Consider the following 22,504-nt stretch of genomic DNA (forward strand, 5'->3'; position numbering starts at 1 on the left):
TCTTATACAAACTCATTGTATAGGATACCCCCACTCGCATGTCTCCACATGAACGACCTGGATCGAGTCGTCTGTAACCTTTACAGAGCGGGCCGTATCCATAGTGTTGCCAGGATAAGGTACCCAGCCTTATCCATATACTATAGATCCTTTAGGTTATTCACGAAACATTATCCATTCATATATCAGGGGTATATCAAATATATACCCCGTATATCAACTATATACCCAGTATATATATTGTCCCGATTACATCATAAATAACCTTGGATGTTTAGTTTATTGGATTTTGGACAATGCAAAGCTATGATTCAACAACAAATTTATTGAATAAAACTTTATTAAATAGACATTTGTTTTTACAAAATACAAACTACGAGTTTAGGGCAACACACCCAACAGAAGAGGGGGTGAACCCCCCTAAAGACGAGCCAAACGTCGCGGGCTACGTCTGATATTGGTGAGACGAGGGATCATCATCAATTAAGTTAGTCACATCGATGTCTGAAGCTCGGCTCGAGCCGGCTCCCGAGTTCTTACTATTATGCCTTTGTCTCTCTCAAATAGATAAGTCGTGTGCCTCGACATTCCTACAAAAACAAAAGGAAGGATAGGGGTTAGGAAGAGCAGGTATTGGCCTGAACCAAGATGTACAATCAACAACCACCTGAAGCTTGCTGAGAAGGTACAAGGCCGAAATTAACCATATTCTTCTCTTTTACCAGGGTCGGACACCACTAGTCTGCCACGGGCAAATGAACAACGGCGTTATAGGAGGCCCAATCAGCAGGCGTAAGTTCAGGATGACGCGGAGCTGTAGGAAAAACAAGGTTAGTAAACAAAGAAGGAATGTAGTCTAGATAGAGCCAGAAAAGGTATCCACCCAATTTCCTACACTCCATCGGGACTGGAAAGTGCAGTCCATTATCATCTCGGGCAAGCTAATCACGCCAACGAAGAACCACTGGTCCTTCAATTTTTTTATAGAATAAGGACCAACGATCAAGGCTTAGTTATGAGAACTAACATAAAAATGAAGGTTGTTTTCGGGACTATGCTTCAAGAAATAGAAACACATAAAAGTAGAGGCAGTTAAAGGCTGGTCGCGCCAAGATAAGACCACATGAACCCTTTTCCAAGGAAGTGACTGGCAGGTCACGCGTTTTACCGAGCCCTGCTCGGTCAGAACACGTGAAACCACAGTTTTTTGTGCTTTCATGTGGTTCGAAAATTCAAACAATCCCTTCCCTCCATTCTAAATGGGCCGGCTCATCTCAATTTTCTACCCAACTTCTTAACAAAGGTTTACATCAAAGACCCGACCCAACGAATTTACTCTCAAGGTAGTGAACACAAATCCAGAGTGATCACAACATAGAGAGTGGGGGTAATTGTTATAAGTAGATCAAATGAGGCTCGACAAAATGACAAGAGGCCAAAATTGGGCCGAAGGAGAAGAGAGCCCACGAATTCAGACCAAACGAGACGAAATCAGGTGGCCTAAATCGTTGATGGCCAACCCGGGCTCTGCGGATGGCTGAGAACTCCGACAGGGCCTCTCCAACTGTCCTGTGCGACCCGACCCGAACTTATCCCATCTTTGTGAAGCCCCCAAGCGGGCCCACAAGCCCACAATCCGACCGACGACCCTCTACAAATTACATAGGCCCATAAGTGGTTTCCTAAAGGAATGATGATTCGACTTCTATAAATAGAGAGGAAAACTAAACCCTAAGGTGCCATTTGTTTTTCGGGATGTAGATGACCGACATCTAGAGATGCCCGAAATTTTAGATGCTCGGAATTTCAGATGTCTGACATCTTCAGATAACCATGTTTGTTTCGTAGGAATATTTTTAAAGATATCCGAGAATATTGGATAGTCACGTTTGTTTTGCAGGATTTAGTCTTAGGAATGTGTTAAATTTATAGAATGTTCCAAAAATGCCCTCATAAATATTTATATAATTTATAAATTCATCTAATATAATAGATTTATTTGAATTAATTTAATATTTTTATTTTTTATATGTTATTTCGTAGAACAAATTAATTCATTATTAATTTAATATAAGTTTCATTTTCAACTTTAATAGTTTTCCAAAAGGACAATTATATAATTTATGTTATCTTGAGTGAAATTTATTTATCATATCATCACATTATATTTTTTTCAAGAGGAAAAATATCACGGGTATGTTGGCTGTAAAAAAAATGTTGCATTACAATTATATATTTATGATAATAAATATTATTAATAATGTAATTCGTTCACAATATTAAGAATAAATAGAGATATTATATAATTTAATTGTAGTTTATTTTACATGTAAATCTAATATACAAATATACTTAATAGCATAAAGTTATTTATTAGACGATGAGTATATTAATTTATTTTAATTATAAATTTAAAAATAAAATAAAGAAAATTTTGAGGAAAAATGAAAAAAATTGATGAAAGAAAATATATGGAGAAAAAAATGGAGGGCAAAAATGTAAAAAAGTGTATGATTTCATTGATAAGGAGTGGTGCAAATTTGGCAGGATCTAGTGAAGCCGAAATTTCGGCATCCACAGGAAATAAAACCATAGTTTTATTCTACAAAACATAAAATAAAAAAGGATCACCTATGAATTTTGTTTTCTAAAAATAAAAATGAAAAAGGCAAAAAAATAGAAGTACCAAAATCTATCGTACACAAGTCGGTAAAAGTTAAACCGACAAATCCATCAGATGGGCCCACCGGCGGCCAGTAGGGGCTAGGAGTCTCCCCATCAACTTGCAGGAAGAGAGAATTTACATAAAATAATAATAATAATAATTAGAAAGAAAGAAAGAAAAAATGGAATATAAATGAAAGAGAAAGAAAGAAAGAGAGGGAGCGGGCGATGCGAACCGCTGACCTAAGCCTGCCAAGATGATGAGAATATATGGATTTTAGATAGCTCTTCAGATTCTCGCTTCTCTCTTATACCAAATGCCTTTTTCGGTTTCACTCCATTTCTATCAGCTTCTCTTTCTCTCCCGCTTTCGATTCTCAGCTTCTTCAACCCACTCACCCTTCTCGCTGGAATAGCTTTCAGGTCAGACTTCTCTTTGTTTCCTCAGTTTTTTTGGTTTAATTTCCCTTCTCATCTCATATTTTTGATGGATCAATGTATCTTTTCAGCTTAATTTATGAAAAATTGGCTCCCCACAAACCCTAATTATAATTGTTTCATGTATCTATGTCCTTGGGCGATTAGGCCATACGGATCTTGTAATTTGTTTGACTTGAGATGGCTGGGAACGATATTGGAGGGTTTTACGTCGTTTCCAGCTTGGTTTACGTGTGTTTACCCAGGAATTAGTTGTCTGATGATCGAGTTTTCTTACCTTGTTACTTCATTTCTGTGATCTGGTTGTTGGAATTCAGCTCCTCTGTTGAAGGATGGAATTGAAAGCTTGTGATTTTGGTATAGGTTCTATGTCCAAACGTTTTATACCTGCTCATGAATGTGTCAAAGTTGAAAATGGTATTAGAGACTGAACTATTTATGTTAAATCTCATCTATTGTGTGTCAATTGTTTACCTTCTTCCATTTTTATTTCTGTAATGTCCTGATTTCCTTTTGATTTTGATAACTTTCAGTGGAATACATAAATTAGTGTTCTTTAGAAGTGAAAAGGCACAATAAGATGCAATAGCTCTTAGGTGCAGGGTGAGAACCAAGGGCAAATTTGAGTGCTAACTTTAATTAAAGGAAGCATTTTAATATTATTTTTACTTTCTAAATAACTTATAGAAAAAGTGCTTCACTTAAAAATACTATTCTCCAACGTCGTCCCAAACTCAGGAAGAAACATAATGGATAAAAAATTGAGGCAATTACATAAATGCAAAATAAAAATATGTAGTAGCAAGTTTAAAATTTTACACAAATAGCATAATTAGATTTGAATTCAAACGAAAAAAACTGAAGTCTTTGGAAGAAGGTGGCAGCATTTCAATAAATCCTATTCAAGACAAAGAGATTCTTAATGAGGAAGAAAAAAGGGTGTACTTCAACGGTAACATTTTTAGGGTCATTAGTGAAAGGGTTGCAAGTACGGTCATGCAGAAACCTGGCTTTAATGTATCTTTGGAATTAGGTTCTCCCAACGGAAGTATCATTAAATATCCAGATGTTAGTCATGCAACCCATCTGGATGGAACTTCTAAAGTCTCCTTTGGGAAAGAATCTTCTGTTTTCTCTTCAGCCAATTTACCTCCCAGAAAATTTATGATCCGCCGTCCTTTTCTTATTTTTGAAGAAAATACAAATCATTGGCATTCAATGAACTTGATTTGCTAAATTCAGACGAAAGAGTACGATTGAATTTGAATGATGCATTCAATAAAGAGAGAGAGAAGTTCATTAGGAAGTCGTTTTGTTTACCAAAGGCATCGTTTGAAGAGATACAGAAGGAATCAAAGGTTATTATCTCTATCCTCTGGGGTTATTAATTCTACTAATGTCTCCTTGAATATTTGTAAATTGGACAATGTTCTTTCTGATGACGATGAGGAAATTAGCACCAGCATTAGTAGTTTAGATTTGCCTATTGATTTGGACCCTCCAGATGTCTTATTTGAAGATTTTTTGGAGTATACTTTTACTGAAGATTTTCATGATCTTTTCAATGAAGATGAAGAGTCCATTTCCCAATATGGTAAGCTGGATTTCTGTCAAACTACTAAAAATGTGTTAATTCCTGACCTCCAATGGTAATCAACAAAGAAGGTCCCTCTCCCTTCTCAATCAGACAACATTTTTAAGAATCAGGAACATCACTTGTTCCATTCAAGAGTTCATCTTGAAGCTTTTTTGTGGAATGTCCGTGGTCTGGGAACTTTTCAGAAAAGAGTGTCTATCAAGAACTTTTTTAAATTTCATTGTCCTGGGTTTTTTTTTTTTTTTTTTTTTGAAGATCCAAAGAGTAACTTGGTGTAGACGTTTTATGGTCCTATTCTTTCTTTGTTTCGAAAAGATGGGAGAATATTTTGATATCTCTAGAGCGTCAAGAATGGTGTCCATTTTCAGCCCGATCTTAGCTTTAACATCCTGGGTTTCAGATCCTATGGATCCATTCTTTCCAAAGGATACAATTATTCTTGCTGTTCGAACAGTTGTCGATGGTTTTTTGATAATGGAGGTCAATGGAATGACGGTTGGTATTATTTTCAGAATCTTTCCGTCAAGGTTGAGTATTCATGTTTATTGTAGAGATACACTACAATTTTTCAGAAGCATTTCATCATAGGCATAATTGTCTTTGTTTGGCAGCAATTGAAGTGCTTATCAATATTGAATATTCTTGGTCTTAGAGCTGTTGTTTCTATCACTTCAAAGTGAGTCTGCATTCTGAATATGTGTTGTTCATACCAATAATTTCAAAGCTGTGAATTCTGAAGTTGAGAATGAGGTCAAAGATTCTTGAAGATGGTTTTTTGTTAGGCAACTTATTTCGGTGCAACAGATTTTGCTGCAAAATTTGGAGTTTGGGAACCTTCTCAGCTTGCTGTTCTTATCTTTTGTTTGGTCGTCATTTCTGATCATGTCCCAGCTTGAAGGGAGTGTCTAAGATTCTTTCGGCACGGCTCTTTTTCAAGCCTCTTGTTGCTTTGTTCTTCATTGTTTTATTCATATTACTTGGACTTGTGTTCTTCAATTGGCTGTTTTTTCTTTTCTTTTTTCACTCTCTCTTGGAGTTTGTATCCTTGAGCATTTTTCCTTTTCATACATCAATGAAAAAATTATTTCTTGTTAAAAAAAAATTAAACAAAAAAAAAAAACTAATCACTTGAAGAAAAAACAAAGCAAAGTTTGTGACATTTTTGAAAAAAATTAAAGTACTAACATTTTCTAAAATACATGGAACAATTTTTCCTTCCGATATAATTTCCTCTAGAAAATTCATTGGGGAAAAACTGAAAGGTTTGTGGTGTGAGGTGGCCAAATATTGGAATTGAAGGGGAGAGGTCACAAGTGGTTGGGAAGGGGCACCATCGAAAACTTCCAAAACGGCAGTGAGACGAGAAATTTCAGCAAGCCACCATAGAAAAGGGAAAAAGTTGTGTGCACACATGTAGAGAGAGTGATGGTGGTCAGAACATAGGAAGGGGAAGACTGTAATGGTTAGTATAGGAGTGGAGTTGGGTGAAGTCTTCTTCTACTACACTCTATTTAAATGTAGGCTTCAAGCTTCTCATGTCTAGTAGGAAAGGAGAGCTAAGATGAGGTTTGTTGTAATTTATTATGGAGTATTTCTCTTAGATTGTGTAAATCATTAAGTCATGCTCAAGTACTTACCTAAACACCTAAACCGTTACCACTGACTGTGCTGACTGCCGTCTTTTAGACGTGCCTGGTGCTTAGGTGCATTTTTTTACAATTTTAAAAGCATTGAAATTAACAAGTCTTGATTTATTTGAGCGATCTTCAATTTTATTATGTGATTTTATGTTTGTTCTCGTTTTTTTTCTTCTCTCTCTCTCTCTCTCTTTTTTTATAAGAAACAAAATAAGTGTATTCAAATCAAGAAGACCCCTAAAGGGGATACAAACAAAAGGCGGAGGGTAGAGCTAACCCTCCCTAAGCTCTATACAATCACCGGTTTCCAATCTTGTGTAAGCAAAAGAAGATTGTTGTGTAGTAAAGCCCACCAAGAAGCTAGAAGCTTAATATTCACACAAAAGAATCTAATAAAATCAACTTATCTTCAAAAAGCCGACTATCCGTTCCTTCCATATCGACCATAAAAGAGCCCGAGTTGCACAATTCCAAAGAACCCACGCTTTGCCCTTGAGCTGCCTTCCTCCATAACCTTCAGCAATGAAATCCTCAATTCTTCTAGGAATGCAAAGAGAGAAATCTAGCAAAGAAGCTATAAACCCCCAAGCTTTGGAAACAAAAGGGCAGTGGGGAAAGAGGTGGTCCACTGTTTCATTGTTGCTCAAACACATTGTGCACACAGAGGGAGAAAGAGTCCAGTGAGGGAGTTTCCTTTGAAGTTTCTCTGCAGTATTTATCCCTCTACAGAACAAAGTCCAAATGTAGAATTTTACCCTTTTAGGACTCTAAAATTCCAAATCAAGTTTGCTGTAGTTGAATTAAGTTTAGGAGAAGGGGACGTGAGAGCCATGAAGGCTGAATTGACTGTGAAACGGTCGGATGGGTCCGCTTTCCACTATAAAATGTCCCTTCCATTTCCAATAGCCACACCTTCTTCTTTTTCAGTGAAGTTTGCACATCCCAACCCCCAACAAGAAGAGAAAAGAAAATTATGCTGATCCAATCACTTTTACTTTTTCATTATTGTGATGTGTACTTCTTACTTCTTATTTTGCATTATTGGAGTTGTAGGCTGCGAGGATGTCAACTCCGGCCAGGAAAAGGCTGATGAGAGATTTTAAGAGGCTGCAACAAGATCCTCCTGCAGGCATTAGTGGTGCTCCTCAAGACAATAACATAATGCTTTGGAATGCTGTAATATTTGGGTATGTTGGCTAAGAATTTTATTGATTCACCATTTACCATTGTGGCGATAAGGTTTGGGTAAGATTTATTGTATAATTGATCTCATGGGATACTTTTTATTTGTTGGGATGTCTTGCAGGCCTGATGACACCCCGTGGGATGGAGGTATTTGTCCACCTTTGTAAATCTCATACACCTCATTTCCCTCCATTCTGCCTACGCACACTAAAAAAAGGGATAAAAAAACCCGTGTGGTCATTTCCTGGGCTTGTTTTATTGTTTGATACTTCTTTTCCGGGTTATCTCTTCTTGCAGTTGTTTTATCTATTTGTATCATGATTTGTTTTGCATCCACTCTTCCAATGATGGATCTAGACTCTCTTCTTTGTTTTGGGGATGTTGGTACAAAGTCACATACTGTTAGTTAACGGGAAAAAGGTGGATCTCTTTTAAGGGGATCCAAGATACAATATACTAAATCCAGCCACACTGATGCAATCTTGCACAAGGTTTTGAGAATAACTTCAAATCATGCCTTTATTAGAGAATAAGAAACCTATTTATAGAGGTTCTGATTTATAACAAACGAACAGTAACTACAAGTTACTGTGCTGTGAAAGGAAACTACTAAAAACATAATCCACGTATATAAAGATACTTAAGCTACAACAACTTTAAGGACATCTATCACTACATCACACACACACATCTCTAAGGATCTAGTAATCATACTTCTTCTTATAAGTTTATAACAAGGTAAGATTTGATAGGAATGACAAGCTACCTGTTTGCTTTACTTATCCTTACTGGAGGCTGCGCGTTCCCTTCAAGCAGAGTTAAGAGTTATGTGGGTTGAGATACCGGGGAAGGGTGTAGGAATATTGTCATGTAAATTCTCTTAATAATAGAATGATAGGGATGAGTTGTACTTGTAGGGTGGGTAAGGTGGTAACTATGAAGAGACGTGACATGGGGGTGGGAGTGAGGCAGGTAGAAAGTTAGTCAGGAGCTAGGGGCTCTAGCTTTCTTTTTGGAGAGAACCAAACCTCTTGAAAGTTTGGTAGTTTTGTATTCTTTCCCCACAATTAGTGGTACCAAAGCTTTGCCATGGACATGCCAAGGGTGAAGAGGATGGGTAATCATTATAATCGACTGAGAATGGTGATCGAAGAGGTGTAGGAGACTTCAGCATAGAAGAGTTCCGTGCTTGTGGAGGGAGGGAGTGAGCCAAGTGATGCGAGTGAACAAGGAGAGCAAGGTGATGATGAAAAAGGTGGAGCTTCTGTTGTTTTATTTTGATGGAACAAACCCCAATAGATAGAACTTTTAGGCAGAGAGATTACTTGAAGATGCATGGAGAGATGAAGGAGGTGATTAGTCTTATCACGATGAGGGACGCCCTTGCATGGAACCAATGGACGAAGTAATAACAACCACTCCATTCACGTAGTGGATTTCAAGGGCTCTCGTTGCTCAATTTCAAGCATCATAGGAGAGAACATTTCCTGGAACTTTAGGCCCTGAAGTAAGATGGAAGTGTTTGGGAATAGGAACACGGCTGGAAGTTCAACATGTTGGTTGCTCACTTGTCAGAGCTACTTAAATAGGTGCTGGAAGGAAATTTTATAACTCAGTTCAAAACATGAAACCGTGTTGAGGTTTGTGTGTTTCGGCCTGTGGGTTTGGAAATGATAATGAAATGACTCAATTGGAAGAGGGTCGCAATTAGACATTGAGATAGGGAAAAAGGTCTATTAGCCATCAAGGATGTCTATTTATGTGCTCAATTTATCTTCAAGGATGTCTATTTATGTGCTCAATTTATCTTCCTATTTAAATTCAGATGATATATCAATATTAGAGGCCCACCTTCGATTTGTCCTCTCTGCACAGAGGAATTGACACATCTGAAAGGCTCCAGAGAAGGTTCCCTCATTGGACCCTGTCTCCTTCGGTTCGTCTTCTTTGTAAGGGCGGAATCGATCAACCATGTGCTTCTCCACTGCCCTTTTACTTTCAAGGCTTGGTCTTTCATTTTTAAGGAGTTAGGCTTTTCTACTTGTCTCCCTACGAAGGTGGATGATTGGGTGTTGGAAGCTTTGCAGGGGATGAGGTTCAGGGGAAAAGTCAAAGCATTATGGTGGTGTGCAGTGAAGGCAGTGTTATGGAAAACAAGGAAGGAACGAAACCAACGTATTTTTGAGGAAACAGTTCAGAGGATTCTTTTGTGGATAGTATTTGTTACTTGGCTTCTTGGTGGTGTACTAGATCCTAAGCCTTTTGTAATTCTTGGCAGTGTACTAGATCCAAAGCCTTTTGTAATTATGGCTTCTCTTTGATTATCAACAATTGGAAAGCCTTTTTGTAGCTAGTTTTTTGTGGGAGGGGTTGTCTCTACCCCTTGCCCTTAGGTTGTCTTCTTTTGTGCAGTTAATAAATCCTTTTCGGTTTCTTATAAAAAAAAAATCTCTATATATATATTTATTTATAAGAAACGAAGGGAATACATTCATATCAAAAGAGCCCGAAAAGGCAAAAACAGCCCAAAGGCGGAGGGTAGAGGGAACCCTCCTCAAAGGAACTATACAATTGCAGCCTTCCAATCTTGTAAAATCAAAAAAGGACTGTAGTTACAAAAAGCCTTCTTATGGATTGTTGTCCACCAAGAAGTTCTATGCTCAGTATTCACATAAAAAGAATCTAAGGGGACTGAATTGTTCTAAAAAAGTCTACTATTCCACTCTTTCCAAAGGAGCCAAAGGAGGGCTCTCGCCACACAATATCATAGGACCGAAGCTTTTCCTTTGAGCACCGCACCTCCTAAAAAAATATATATTAGAGGCCCACCAACATACTGTTAGCTCAATTGGGAGAGGATTGCAATTAGATATTGAAATAGGGAAAAAGGTCTATTGGCCATCAAGGATGTCTGCTTTTATGCGCTCAATTTGCGTTCCTATTTAAATTTAGATGATACATCAAAATTAGAGGCCCACCAACATACTGTTAGCATCAATCAATAATTGAATTTAGTTAAAAATATTTTAAGTATAAAGAGAACGAAGGAATGTATGAATTGTGCTACCACCATAAAAAAGTGGATTATTGTCCTTTTCCCTTGGATTGGCCCCAATATCAAGCAAATTCAAGTAGTATGCATATGCTATCTTGTCTGCCTGAACTTCACCATTTCAAATTTTGAATTATATACTGTAGCAGTAGAAACCTAGTGATTCCAATTTCTTTTAAGATAGTCGATGTTGTTCAAGGTGAACATACTTTAATTTCTTTCCAAGCTGTATGAGAAGCTATTTGAGATAACACCATTAAGGTAAATTCTTGGATGGTAGGAAAGCTTGTATCACTCATCGCCCACCATTCAAATGCAAATAGGCACACATGTATGGACCATAATTATGTTGCACTGAGAGATGACTCATTGTAATTGATGTGTGAAGCTCAATTTATTATCGAGTATCATTTGATCCAGAGATGCAACAGCAGGATAAGACTTTTTTCATGAAATATGTCAATTATATGATTAGATTTGGGTCAGTTCCCTACCCCAATTTTATATTGGTATCTTATATTCAAGTAATATACTATTTATTTATTATTATTATTTTTTTTGAGAATTGGGAGTCGGAGCTTTGTTCCCCTAAACCCAGGGACACCCTCGCCCGCCCCAAGGCCCGAACCTGAGAGACATTAAGGATTTTTGGTATTAAGCTCATTAGGAGGTTTGAACTTAAGAACTCGAAGCCAGTATGACTGAGTGCAGTGTTTTAAACAGCGCGCCTAGGCAAGGCGAGGCGAAATGAAGGTGCGCCTCCCTTGAAGCCTGTAAAACTATAAAAAAAACCCTAATGCTTGCGTTTAGGGTTTTTTTTAAATCTCAAAATGGGCCCAAAGCCCATAATCTTTTAAATTTCCAATCTTTTCCTTTATTTTTGGAAAAGATCTCAATCTTTCCATAATCTTTTCAATTTTCTCTCCCTCCATTTACGTGAATCCCTTTAATATTATGTGATTTCTCTCTCTTCCTTCACATGGAAGGAAATATTTTTTCTATAACAAAACCTCCACACAAAAGCTTTTCATCTCTGTCATTTCTCAACCTCTTCTCTCTCTCTCTTTCTCTTTATAATGTTTGAACTTTGAATATTATTTGGCTTTTGTATGTTATATATGTATATATATATATATTTTTATTTATCTTTATATATAGTGCGCCTCGCGCGTTTTTTTTTGCGCCTCGAGCTTAAGCTCCAGAAGTCTATAGTGCTTTAGTGTGCCTCGAGCTTTTTAAAACACTGATCGAGTGACATATTCAAGTGATACACTATTAAATGATAAAATTGGATTAATAACGGACAAGATACTTAGAACCCAAAAGTTTATTAAGCTATAATTCTGTTTTTTTTTTTTCCTTTTTTAATATGAAACAAAAGATAAAATGATGAGGAAGAAAAAACAGGGCAGAAGGAAGAGAGAAGCCCCTCCCTAAAGAACGAGTAAAGAGTAGCCTTCCAAACTTGGACAATCATGGCTAGACTATAGTTACAAAAAAGTAGAAATTCTGTAGTTCAGACACCATAAAGAAGCATTAAGCTGTACACTATTACAAAAAACTTGATGTGAATATGTTTTGTTGTCTGTGGAAAACCCTATGATTTCTTTCGTTGTAAAGGCACCATAAGAGAGCCAAGTACAAACCCCACAGAATTTTACTAGATTTTTTTTTTTTTTTTATAAGAAACAAAAGACTTGTATTCAGATCAGACGGAAGCCCCAGAAAACGGGGGAACAACCTAGTGGCGGAGGGTAGAGAGAACCCTCCCAAAAAAACACTACACAATCACTACTCTCCAATCTTGAGAAAGCAAAAGAAAATTGCAGTTTTTACCTTTGGCATGCAATGGATTGTTCCACTGATGCTGTAAAATCTTTAGCATCCACTGTTTGGAGCCATGTTAAGCACTATCCAATTTCGAGCATAGCATTGAGACACTCTTATAATCTATCTATGCCAATGGAGATGTTACGGCTTCTAACATTGGTAGCCATGGTCAAGAAAATAATGTTACTCACAGACCAAACTGTTCAGCCTAGGTTTGAAATCCCCCAAGAATATTCAAAATCTTTATTCAATGTATAATATTGTAGTTGCAAAGATCTAACGCACATTATGCTGGAGCAGCCATATAACCAACTAGCCAACCGCATAACGAAATAGTTAGCAATTTAAACTTACTTAGTAAACAACCAGTAACTAAACAACAACTAACAGCATACTACCGTATTAACATCAGCAACTATTCGACATACCAAATGGCATCCACTATCAGTAAAGTAAACATTAGTGGTCTGTTTTTGGGATACATTTTCAGGAATAGTTTGAAATTTGATTTCAGGTAATTTCTGCTCTGTATAAAGGTACCATCATTTGCTCTTTACTCTAATTACATATATAAGCTGGTTCTAATGATTATTGTAGAGACTAAGGTTGGAGAGAATTCAATGTTCAGTATTCTCATTATTAAAGTTTATATATATAGACAAATATACAAGGTTGACCTAATCCTATAAGGAGAAGGTAAATGACAAATTAATATTAATACAAGAATATAAAATATACTAATATATACTCTAACACTCCCCCTCAAGTTGGTGCATATATGTTAATCATGCCCAACTTGTTAGACAAATAATCTATTCGTGCTCCATTCAATGCTTTAGTAAAGATATCTCATAGCTGCTCTCCAGTCTTCACATACCCTGTAGCCACCAATCCTTGCTGTATTTTCTCACGTACATAATGACAATCAACTTCAATGTGTTTGATTCGTTCATGAAATACTGGATTAGATGCAATATGAAGAGCTGCTTGATTATCACACCAAAGTTTCATTGGAGTGGTGATGCCAAATCCCAATTCAGTCAGAAGCTGATGTATCCATACTAATTAACACACCGACTGTGCCATAGCTCTATATTCTGATTCAACACTCGAACGCGACACCACGTTTTGTTTCTTACTTTTCCAAGAAACTAAATTACCTCCGACAAATACACAATATCCTGAGGTTGATCTTCTATCTTCCTTAGAACTTGCCCAATCAGCATCTGAAAAACATTCAATATTAAGATGACCATGATCTTTATATAACAAACCACGTCCAGGAGCACCTTTCAAATAACATAAAATATGTTCCAATGCGATCCAATGGTCAGTCGTAGGAGAACTCATAAACTGACTCATAATACTAACTGGATAAGCTATGTCTGGCCTCGTAACCGTAAGATAATTCAACTTCCCTACTAATCTCCTATACTTCTCAGGATCTTTCAACAACTCCCCTTCCTTTGTAAGTTGTAAATTAGGTATCATTGGGGTACTACGCGGCTTAGCAGCTAACTTTCCTGTTTCAGTTAACAGGTCAAGTACATATTTCCTCTGTGATAAGAGAATCCCCTTCTTGCTCCTTATTACCTCAATTCCTAAGAAATATTTTAGCACTCCCAAATCCTTCGTATGAAATTGACTATGAAGGAAAGTTTTGAGTGATAGGATGCCTGATGAATCATTACCAGTAATCACAATATCATCAACATATACAACCAGTAAGATAACACCAGACTCAGTTTGTTTATAGAAGACAGAATGGTCCGACTTACTCTTCTTCATTCCAAAGTTCTCAACCACCTGACTGAATTTTCCAAACCATGCTCGTGGATTTTGTTTCAACCCATATAAGGATTTACGAAGACGACATACATTTCCATTCTCCCCCTGAGCAACAAACCCTGGTGGTTGCTCCATATACACTTCCTCTTGAAGATCACCATGGAGGAAGGCATTTTTAATATCAAGCTGATGTAACGACCAATGGTGAATAGATGCCAAGGAAATGAATAACCTAACAGAAGTCAATTTAGCAACCGGAGAAAAAGTATCACTATAATCAATTCCATAAGTCTGCGCGTATCCTTTAGCAACAAGGCGAGCTTTCAAACGGGCAATGGATCCATCAGGATGAACTTTAACAGCAAACACCCATTTACAACCGATAGGTTTTTTTTCTGCAGGAAGAGACACTAAATCCCAAGTACTATTGTCATCTAAGGCAGTCATTTCCTCCAACGTAGCAGCCCGCCAACCAGGATGAGACAAAGCTTCATGAACAGTTTTAGGAACAGATACAGACTCAAGGGATGCAAGAAACGAACAAATAGGTGAGGACAAATGGTTATATGAGACAAAAGAAGAAACAGGATAAGTACATTTACGCTTACCTTTTCTAAGAGCAATTGGAAGGTCATCACTTATTCCTGGATCCTCGGACGAAGAAGCTGCTGGTATAGGGCATGAGTCCGTAGGAGGTTGCCGACGAGAATAAACTTGAGTAATGGTGGGAATAGAAGGATCAGGCACATAGGAAGATGTATTGCTAGGAAGCTCTTCAGTGGAAGGAGAGACAATGAAATATACAAGAAAGTCATCATCTTCTTGTGAACTCTCCCCCTGACTGGTACTCAAAGATGACGAAAAAGGAGTATTTTCAAAGAATGTAACGTCGGGAGAGACAAGATATCTATTGAGATCAGGACAATAACATCGATACCCTTTTTGAACACGAGAATAACCAAGGAAAATGCATTTCAAAGACTTAGGGTCCAATTTGGTGAGCTGAGGGCGAACATCACGAACAAAACAGGTGCAACCAAATATTTTAGGTTTAATAGGAAATAAAGGTTGCATAGGACATAGAGTACGATAAGGTATTTCACCCTTAAGAACTGATGAAGGCATGCGATTAATCAGGAAGCAAGCCGTCGAAATAGCATCGGCCCAAAAATATTTTGGAACATGCATTTGAAACTTTAAGACCCTTGTTGTTTCGAGAAGATGTCTATTTTTTCTTTCTGCAACTCCATTTTGAGACGGAGTATCGACACAAGAGGATTGGTGAAGAATACCATATTCACTCAAATAAGAGCCAAGAGCTCTAGAAAAATATTCTTTAGCATTATCACTTCGTAGAACTTTAAGAGAGCCACCAAATTGAGTTCGAATTTCAGCATGAAAGTTACGAAAATGAGAAAGTAACTCAGAATGATGTTTCATTAAATATAACCAAGTTACACGGGAAAAATCATCGACAAAGGTAACATAGTACCGAAACCCACCTTTGGACTCAATAGGACACGGACCCCAAACATCAGAATGAACTAATTCAAAAAAGGTAGTAGCTCGTTTATTTACTCTAGGATACAAACTAAGACGATGAAACTTAGCAAATTGACATGACTCACAATCTAAAGAATGCAAGCTATGAAATTGAGGACGAAGACTCTTTAACATGGGGAGAGATGGATGACCCAAACGACAATGTTCTTCGAAAGGAGTTGGCACTCGAGTGCAAACAGTGGCTGTAGGTATTTGTGTATCAAACGTGTAGAGGCCATTGGATTCACGCCCTTTACCAATAGTCTTCTTCGTCGTAAGATCCTGAAATAGGCAATAACCAGGGAAGAATAAGACACAACAATTAAGATCACGAGTGAGTTTACTAACAGAGATCAAATTAAAAGAAAATTGTGGTAAATTTAAAACAGATGTTAGTGAAAGGGATGTGGAAAGATGAACTGTGCTAGAGCCAAGAATAGGAGAAGTTGTGCCATTTGCTATGGTAACATCAGGCAAAGATGCAGATGGGAAGAAATTAGCAAATAAGTTAGGATTACCTGACATATGATTTGTCGCACCAGAGTCAATGACCCATTTTGATGTGGAGGAAATAAGACATTTACTGGTGTTACCTGACTCAGCGATGGCGGTAATCGGATTAGAGGACGATGCCGTTAATGACTCTTGATACTGTTGGAACTTAGCAAATTCTTCCGCAGGAATTGTAACTAACTTGCCAGCATTATCAGGAGTAGATGCAACATGGGTAGACTGTATTTTCTGATCTCTATTCAATAGCTTTCTACATTCTCGTTTTGTATGACCAGGCTTATGGCAATAATTGCAAAACATAATATCTCCTGAATTTGACCTTGGGGCACTAGAACGTTGAGCGTTCGAAGTCGTGGAATTCCCTTGGTAGGTATTACCTCTGTTTGCATTTGTACTACGTCCAACCAAAGCACTATTAGACTGGATGACAAGACGGGTTGTGACTTCTCAACTCGAAGTACTCGAGTGTATGCCTCCTCTAAAGCTGGAATTTCCGAACCAGAGAGTAATTGGTCTTTGGCCACATCAAATCTAGGTGGAAGACTAAGAAGAAAACTGATAACTGCTAGTTGTTCGCGTTGGGCAAGCCGAACTTTTGCATCATTACTATCTGGGAGTAATGCATTAAACTCTGCGTAAATTCTTTTGTGTTCCATAAAGTAATTTGTAAGAGATTGGTCACCAAACTCAGGTTGGTAGAAGCGCTTGCAGATTTCAAATATTCGACTTAACATTTCCTTTTCTAGAATAAAGGAATTCTAAATATTTAAGTAACTCTTTAACATACTCACATTCATTGGCTCCTGCAGATTTCAAATATTCGACTAACATTTCCTTTTCCAGAATAAAGGAATTCTAAATATTTAAGTAACTCTTTAACATACTCATATTCATTGACCAAGCCAATAATGTCACCCTCGATCGAATTCTTGATCTGCAGAACTAGTCGAGCATCATCCCGTAACCAAGCTTTCTTGCTCTCATCCTTAGGCGGATCCTCAGTTATGTGATCGTCCATATCAATACTTCGCAAAAAAAGACGAACATTGATTTTCCATGAAGAATAGTTTGATCCATTCAACTTGTGTTCTGTGATTTTTGATATCATTGGGATCACCTCAGAAGTTACGATTGATATCTTCTCAGCCATAACAAACAAGCGAACTTATTTGAACAAAACGACAGAACCAAATCAAACCACTTGAACCAAACAAAACAGGCGGCGGCGGTCGGCGGTGGTCGGCGGTGGTCGGCGATAGTGTTGGATAGCAATGAACAAAAAACCCTAAGGCACAAAACCCTAATGGGCGCAAAACCCTAATGGGCATCAAAACCCTAATGGGCAAGAAACCTAAAAAACCTAGAGCTCTTAGAGACTAAGGTTGGAGAGAATTCAATGTTCAGTATTCTCATTATTAAAGTCTATATATATAGACAAATATACAAAGTTGACCTAATCCTATAAGGAGAAGGTAAATGAAAAATTAATATTAATACAAGAATATAAAATATACTAATATATACTCTAACAATTATGAAATGAAAGTAAAGAAAGAAAATACTTGTAGACGCCATATAGTTCTCTTTTGGATGAAAGTCTGGTTTTGCTGTCTGCAGTATCTTATAATTTAGTCCAGTTTTAATATTCATATTTGTTCACCATTCAAATTTTGAAATGTTGAAAACATTATTGTCTCTTACGTTTTGGAAGTTTGAAAAACAATTAGTTAAAGATTTATGCTTTTCTGCTGCCTGTTTAAATTGAAAGGACCGTCTTGATATTGGAGACTACAAATGAGATATTGATGATGATGATCTAAATAATTTTTAATTTTTGTTTGAACTTTAAGTTTCTTAATTGCTTTAGTTCGGATTCATATCCAATGTCTTGTCTTTGAAACTACCAGGTACGTTTAAGTTGACGCTCCAATTTACAGAGGATTATCCAAACAAGCCACCCACCGTCCGCTTTGTTTCTCGAATGTTCCATCCAAATAGTAAGTTTGAAACTGCACTGTTTTTAAGTTGCAGTTATAAAAATGATCCTTTTAGTTTAAGATAGGATCTTGATTTCATCAGTTCATATGTAGTGATTATTTGCTCTAGGTCTGCAATTATCAATCTTTATTTTTTTTTCTGAAGACACTTAGAACTTGATATAGAATGCCGAATGTACTTGTGAGTTATTTTCCATGTCTCACAAATGTTTAATGAAGCATATAAGCAATTTATTAAGGGGTATAAAGACAGGTACACAAGTTGGCTGCAGAATGGCTCTGGATTGAATGAAACTCCAGAATGAGCATGAGCATGTTGCTGACCACCTTCAATTTGTTATCTTTGTTTTCTCGGGGCCTTTAAAGACTTGACACTAGTATTAACTGCTTAGTCTTAGTCTTACTCGTCTCTCTCTCCTGGACATTTTTCAGTTTATGCTGACGGAAGTATTTGCTTGGATATTCTGCAAAATCAGTGGAGTCCTATCTATGACGTAGCTGCCATACTTACCTCTATCCAGGTAGTCCTATCTTACTGATTGTTGGTGCTAGTCTGGATGAAATAAATCAATTTGACCTTTTATTATTAATAATAATTTTTGTAATGGAAAACTTTTTTTTGTAAATATTTTATTTTATTTATAAATAGATCTGACTAAGGGGGATTAGAAATATATATATATACATATATATATTTCTTTTTTTCTTGAAAAGGAGACGTAACTTTTCTATTATGAGGTCAAAAAAGTTGCAAATAAAACCAATTTCAGGTTGCAGCTTACAACAATGCAACCCGATTAAGGTTTATTACAAGGGATCGATGATTAGAATTATAATTAGACAAGGAGCAAAATAAAAAAAAAAAAACAATGAATTTTAGCTATTTGAAGAAGTTCATACCATTTGCTTTCCTCGTCATTGAAGAATCAGTAAATCTTTTCCAACCAAATTTCTGAATTCACTGTCTTGATTGCATTAACCACAAGATTTTCACCGTCCTCTGGATTTTGGACCATAGAACTTCTGCAAAATGTTGCCTTCCTAAAGAATCTACCTCTGACCAAACTTGACAGTTACCTCCTATGATCCCCATATTGATTTGATCATTCTTCTAACTGTTTTCTCTAGTTCAGTTTCTTGGAGCTAAACGGTTTCTTAATGGTATATTTTCCTACAATTCTTTTGTTGTAGACCCTAATTCACATGTTCCTAGATAAGATCTTCATAAAGAAGTCTCGTCCCCTCCCATTTACATTTCCATTTCCATTTTTTACTTTTCATAGTTTTCCCCATCTGCCAGATTTCTTGACTTCTTTTTCTCTAATCTTGCCCTGGTAATATAGGTATCAATGGAATTACCGACTTTTCTAGGTTTTCTAAATCCAAGAGGCCATTAGATTTGATTCTTTTGACAAATCACTTAATTTTCTTTTCTTCTACTCGTATAATCTGATTTGAAGTTTTCTGTTTCTGTGCAAGTTTCAACATTTCCCTTCAGTTGGTTGATTATTTAATGAAGATTCAACCTCGTTTTGCATTCCTTATTACTCTAAACGCATTCTGATTTACTTTTCACAAATTTCATCCTTCTTTGTTCTATTGAATTTTGTATTTTTCAAAATCTTGTGTTCAATTCCATACTGGTAATTTTGTCGTCAGATTTGTTTTATTATATAATTAATTATTACTATTATTATTATTATTGTTCTTGTTATTAATCCACCTTGCCAACTTTTGCCCACCCCACATAATTGCACAGAAAGTTAGCCCCCTCAATTGAAGCGCAGGACATCAAAGCACTGTCTAGTTGAAATGGATTTAAATCACAAACCTCTGATAGTTTTTAATACCTACCTATTAACTAAACCAGTAATCGTGAAAGCATAGCCTGGTTATCACGATTGTTTTTTCCCAGTCAACCATATTAAATTCCATCTTACTGTTTTCCAGAATGTCTCTTCATTCTCTTGGTCCTCTCTGCCCCCCACCACTTCCGGACTGAGTACTTACTGATTTGTTGTTCTCCCCTGGACTCCAGTCAAGGGATTGGAAAGATCCAACACCCTCTATACTTGTCCCAGGCCCCAGTGGCACGACATATCTTTTTTCCTTCATCTGACGTCATTAGTTCCGGGAACCATACTCTCTGATTAATGATTTTTCCCACTCATAAGGAGGAACCTCCATGTCACCTTGTTTCTTGAATAACTTCAGGTTTGAAGTAAGTTTTAATTCCTTCCCTAAAACATTAATCAGCCAAAGTAACTGCTCCCTATCCTAAGGGAAGGTTTATGTGGCAGGCTTGTTTTTTTCTATTTTGTGAGGTATTTGCCTTGAGAGAAATAATAGAATTTATTTTAGGGGGTTGAGAGATCTTGGGAGTATGTATGGGAGCTTTTTAGATTTTTAGATTTTTAATTCTTTCCTGTGGCGTTGGTCTCTAAGGTTTTTTTTAAATTAGTAGTTTGGTGTTATTCTTTGGATTTGAGTCTCTCTTTCTTTGAGAGGACCTCATTTTGGCAGTTTTTTTTTTTTTTTTTTAAAAAAAACCTCAAACTCTTTAAACCACCATTTTTCTTTGATTTTATTTTTACCCTATCACGCCTACTGGAAGTAAGGAGTTACCAAAGAAAAAAAAAAGAAAAAGTCATTCCATAATTATATATGTCAGTAGTTAAATGTGCACGTGCATGTTAAATGTTTGTGAATTTTGTGTCTATATATAGAGATACATATTTTGTGTTTGTTGTGTGGTTGCTAATGGAACTCTTCCTAAAGGGCCCATATTGTCCAACTTCTGAATGTAACAATTCTCAAATGGTCGATCTCTTCCTAAACATCTAATGCTTAGTTCATGCGTCTGTCATATTCACTCCGTTCCAAGATGGTAGTTGTGGAGATTATTGAATACCCATGGACAAGTTCTTGGAGTTAGCCAAATATTTTATATCTTACTGCCACACACAGATTTGTTTCACTGAAAAAGCCTACCATATCCAATTGAGCGCCTGCCAGTTCGTACTTTGTTCTATTTCTCTTTGTCAAGAGCCGTTTGGTGAATTTTGTGCACAATTTTTCTTCTTATTGCAGTCTTTGCTATGTGATCCGAACCCGAACTCTCCTGCCAACTCAGAAGCTGCCCGGATGTTCAGTGAGAACAAGCGCGAGTACAACAGAAGAGTACGCGAGATTGTCGAGCAAAGTTGGACTGCTGATTAGTTATGTTTTCAGGACGGACCTGAAAAGTCCGGTCCCCAACAGCCTGTTTATGGCTCTAGAAAGGCGATCGTGTTTTGAAACCTTGTTTGTTTGTTATGGGATGTGTTTCTATGGACAAGCTATTTGTGGTTAGGACCTGCCTTCTTTTAAAACTTTAGCTTATAGCTCAAGACACATGCATACCAATCCAGCGATCGGGTTAAAACTCTAGTTGTTTGGTATGTTACGAAAGACAGACGTGTAATGTAATTTACAATTTTATCCTTGAAACCTTCAACTTGGAATCTTTTTGGTTTGGTTTGACCTGTGATATATATATATATATATATACACACACACACACACCATGAAGTCACGACTTATGAAGTCACGACTTATTTCCAATTACTGCTGTTTCTCTTTCTACTCGTGTGTTTAGAAGTGAGGGTAGAATGAGTAATTTTGTAAAAAGAGATTTAAGTATAATTGATTTTTTAAGATCACCCCTATCTTAAAAATTAATTTAGAGTGATTTCAAGTTTTTTTAATAAATTTTTTAATTTATCAAACATGATTTATGAAAGGGGAAGTGATTTTGACAATGAGAATGGTCAAAATAACTCCCAAATGTACCGTTAAGCCTTTAATAATGTTTAAAGTTAGGTCGGTCGTTCTAAAAAATTATTGTAATAGAAGGGGCCCACCTGTTTTGAGGTAAAAAATCGCACCTTCTCTCCCTACCAAGCACAAATTTTAACAAGGTGATTCACTCTCCCCGACCTATCTTTCATATGTCCTTTTCGTTGATTGTATTTTATGGATAAAATTTATATGTTTATCGGTAAGTAAGTTTCTTCTTACTAGTAATTAAAAAACTATTTTCTTTCTATTTCTTTATACATCTATCTCTCTTAGTCTTATATTTTTTTTAGTCGTGGTAAGTAAGAGATACCATGTTATCGTTAGTACCTAAATTTTATTTGTATTTTGTTTTCCAAAGCAAAGTAGAGAAATGCCCGGAGACTATAAGGATTGTGTATTTCTATTCTCATGCCTCTAGCCA

The 22,504-nt window shown here is 36.7% G+C and overlaps 1 protein-coding gene across 1 annotated transcript; it reads left to right on the forward strand.

The window, feature by feature from the left end:
* The first annotated feature begins 2,871 nt into the window (after positions 1-2,871).
* LOC111019295 (ubiquitin-conjugating enzyme E2 2) lies at positions 2,872-21,748 on the forward strand. The gene is made up of 6 exons (XM_022295639.2): positions 2,872-3,087; positions 7,390-7,523; positions 7,643-7,668; positions 18,154-18,243; positions 18,676-18,764; positions 21,334-21,748. The coding sequence occupies exons 2-6, from the start codon at positions 7,399-7,401 to the stop codon at positions 21,460-21,462; spliced, it is 459 nt and encodes a 152-aa protein (XP_022151331.1). The 5' UTR covers positions 2,872-3,087; positions 7,390-7,398; the 3' UTR covers positions 21,463-21,748.
* The last annotated feature ends 756 nt before the right edge of the window (positions 21,749-22,504 follow it).

This window comes from Momordica charantia (assembly GCF_013281855.1).
Source record: "Momordica charantia cultivar OHB3-1 chromosome 8 unlocalized genomic scaffold, Mcharantia_2.0 BLBB01000008.1, whole genome shotgun sequence".
Taxonomy (NCBI): Eukaryota; Viridiplantae; Streptophyta; class Magnoliopsida; order Cucurbitales; family Cucurbitaceae; genus Momordica; species Momordica charantia.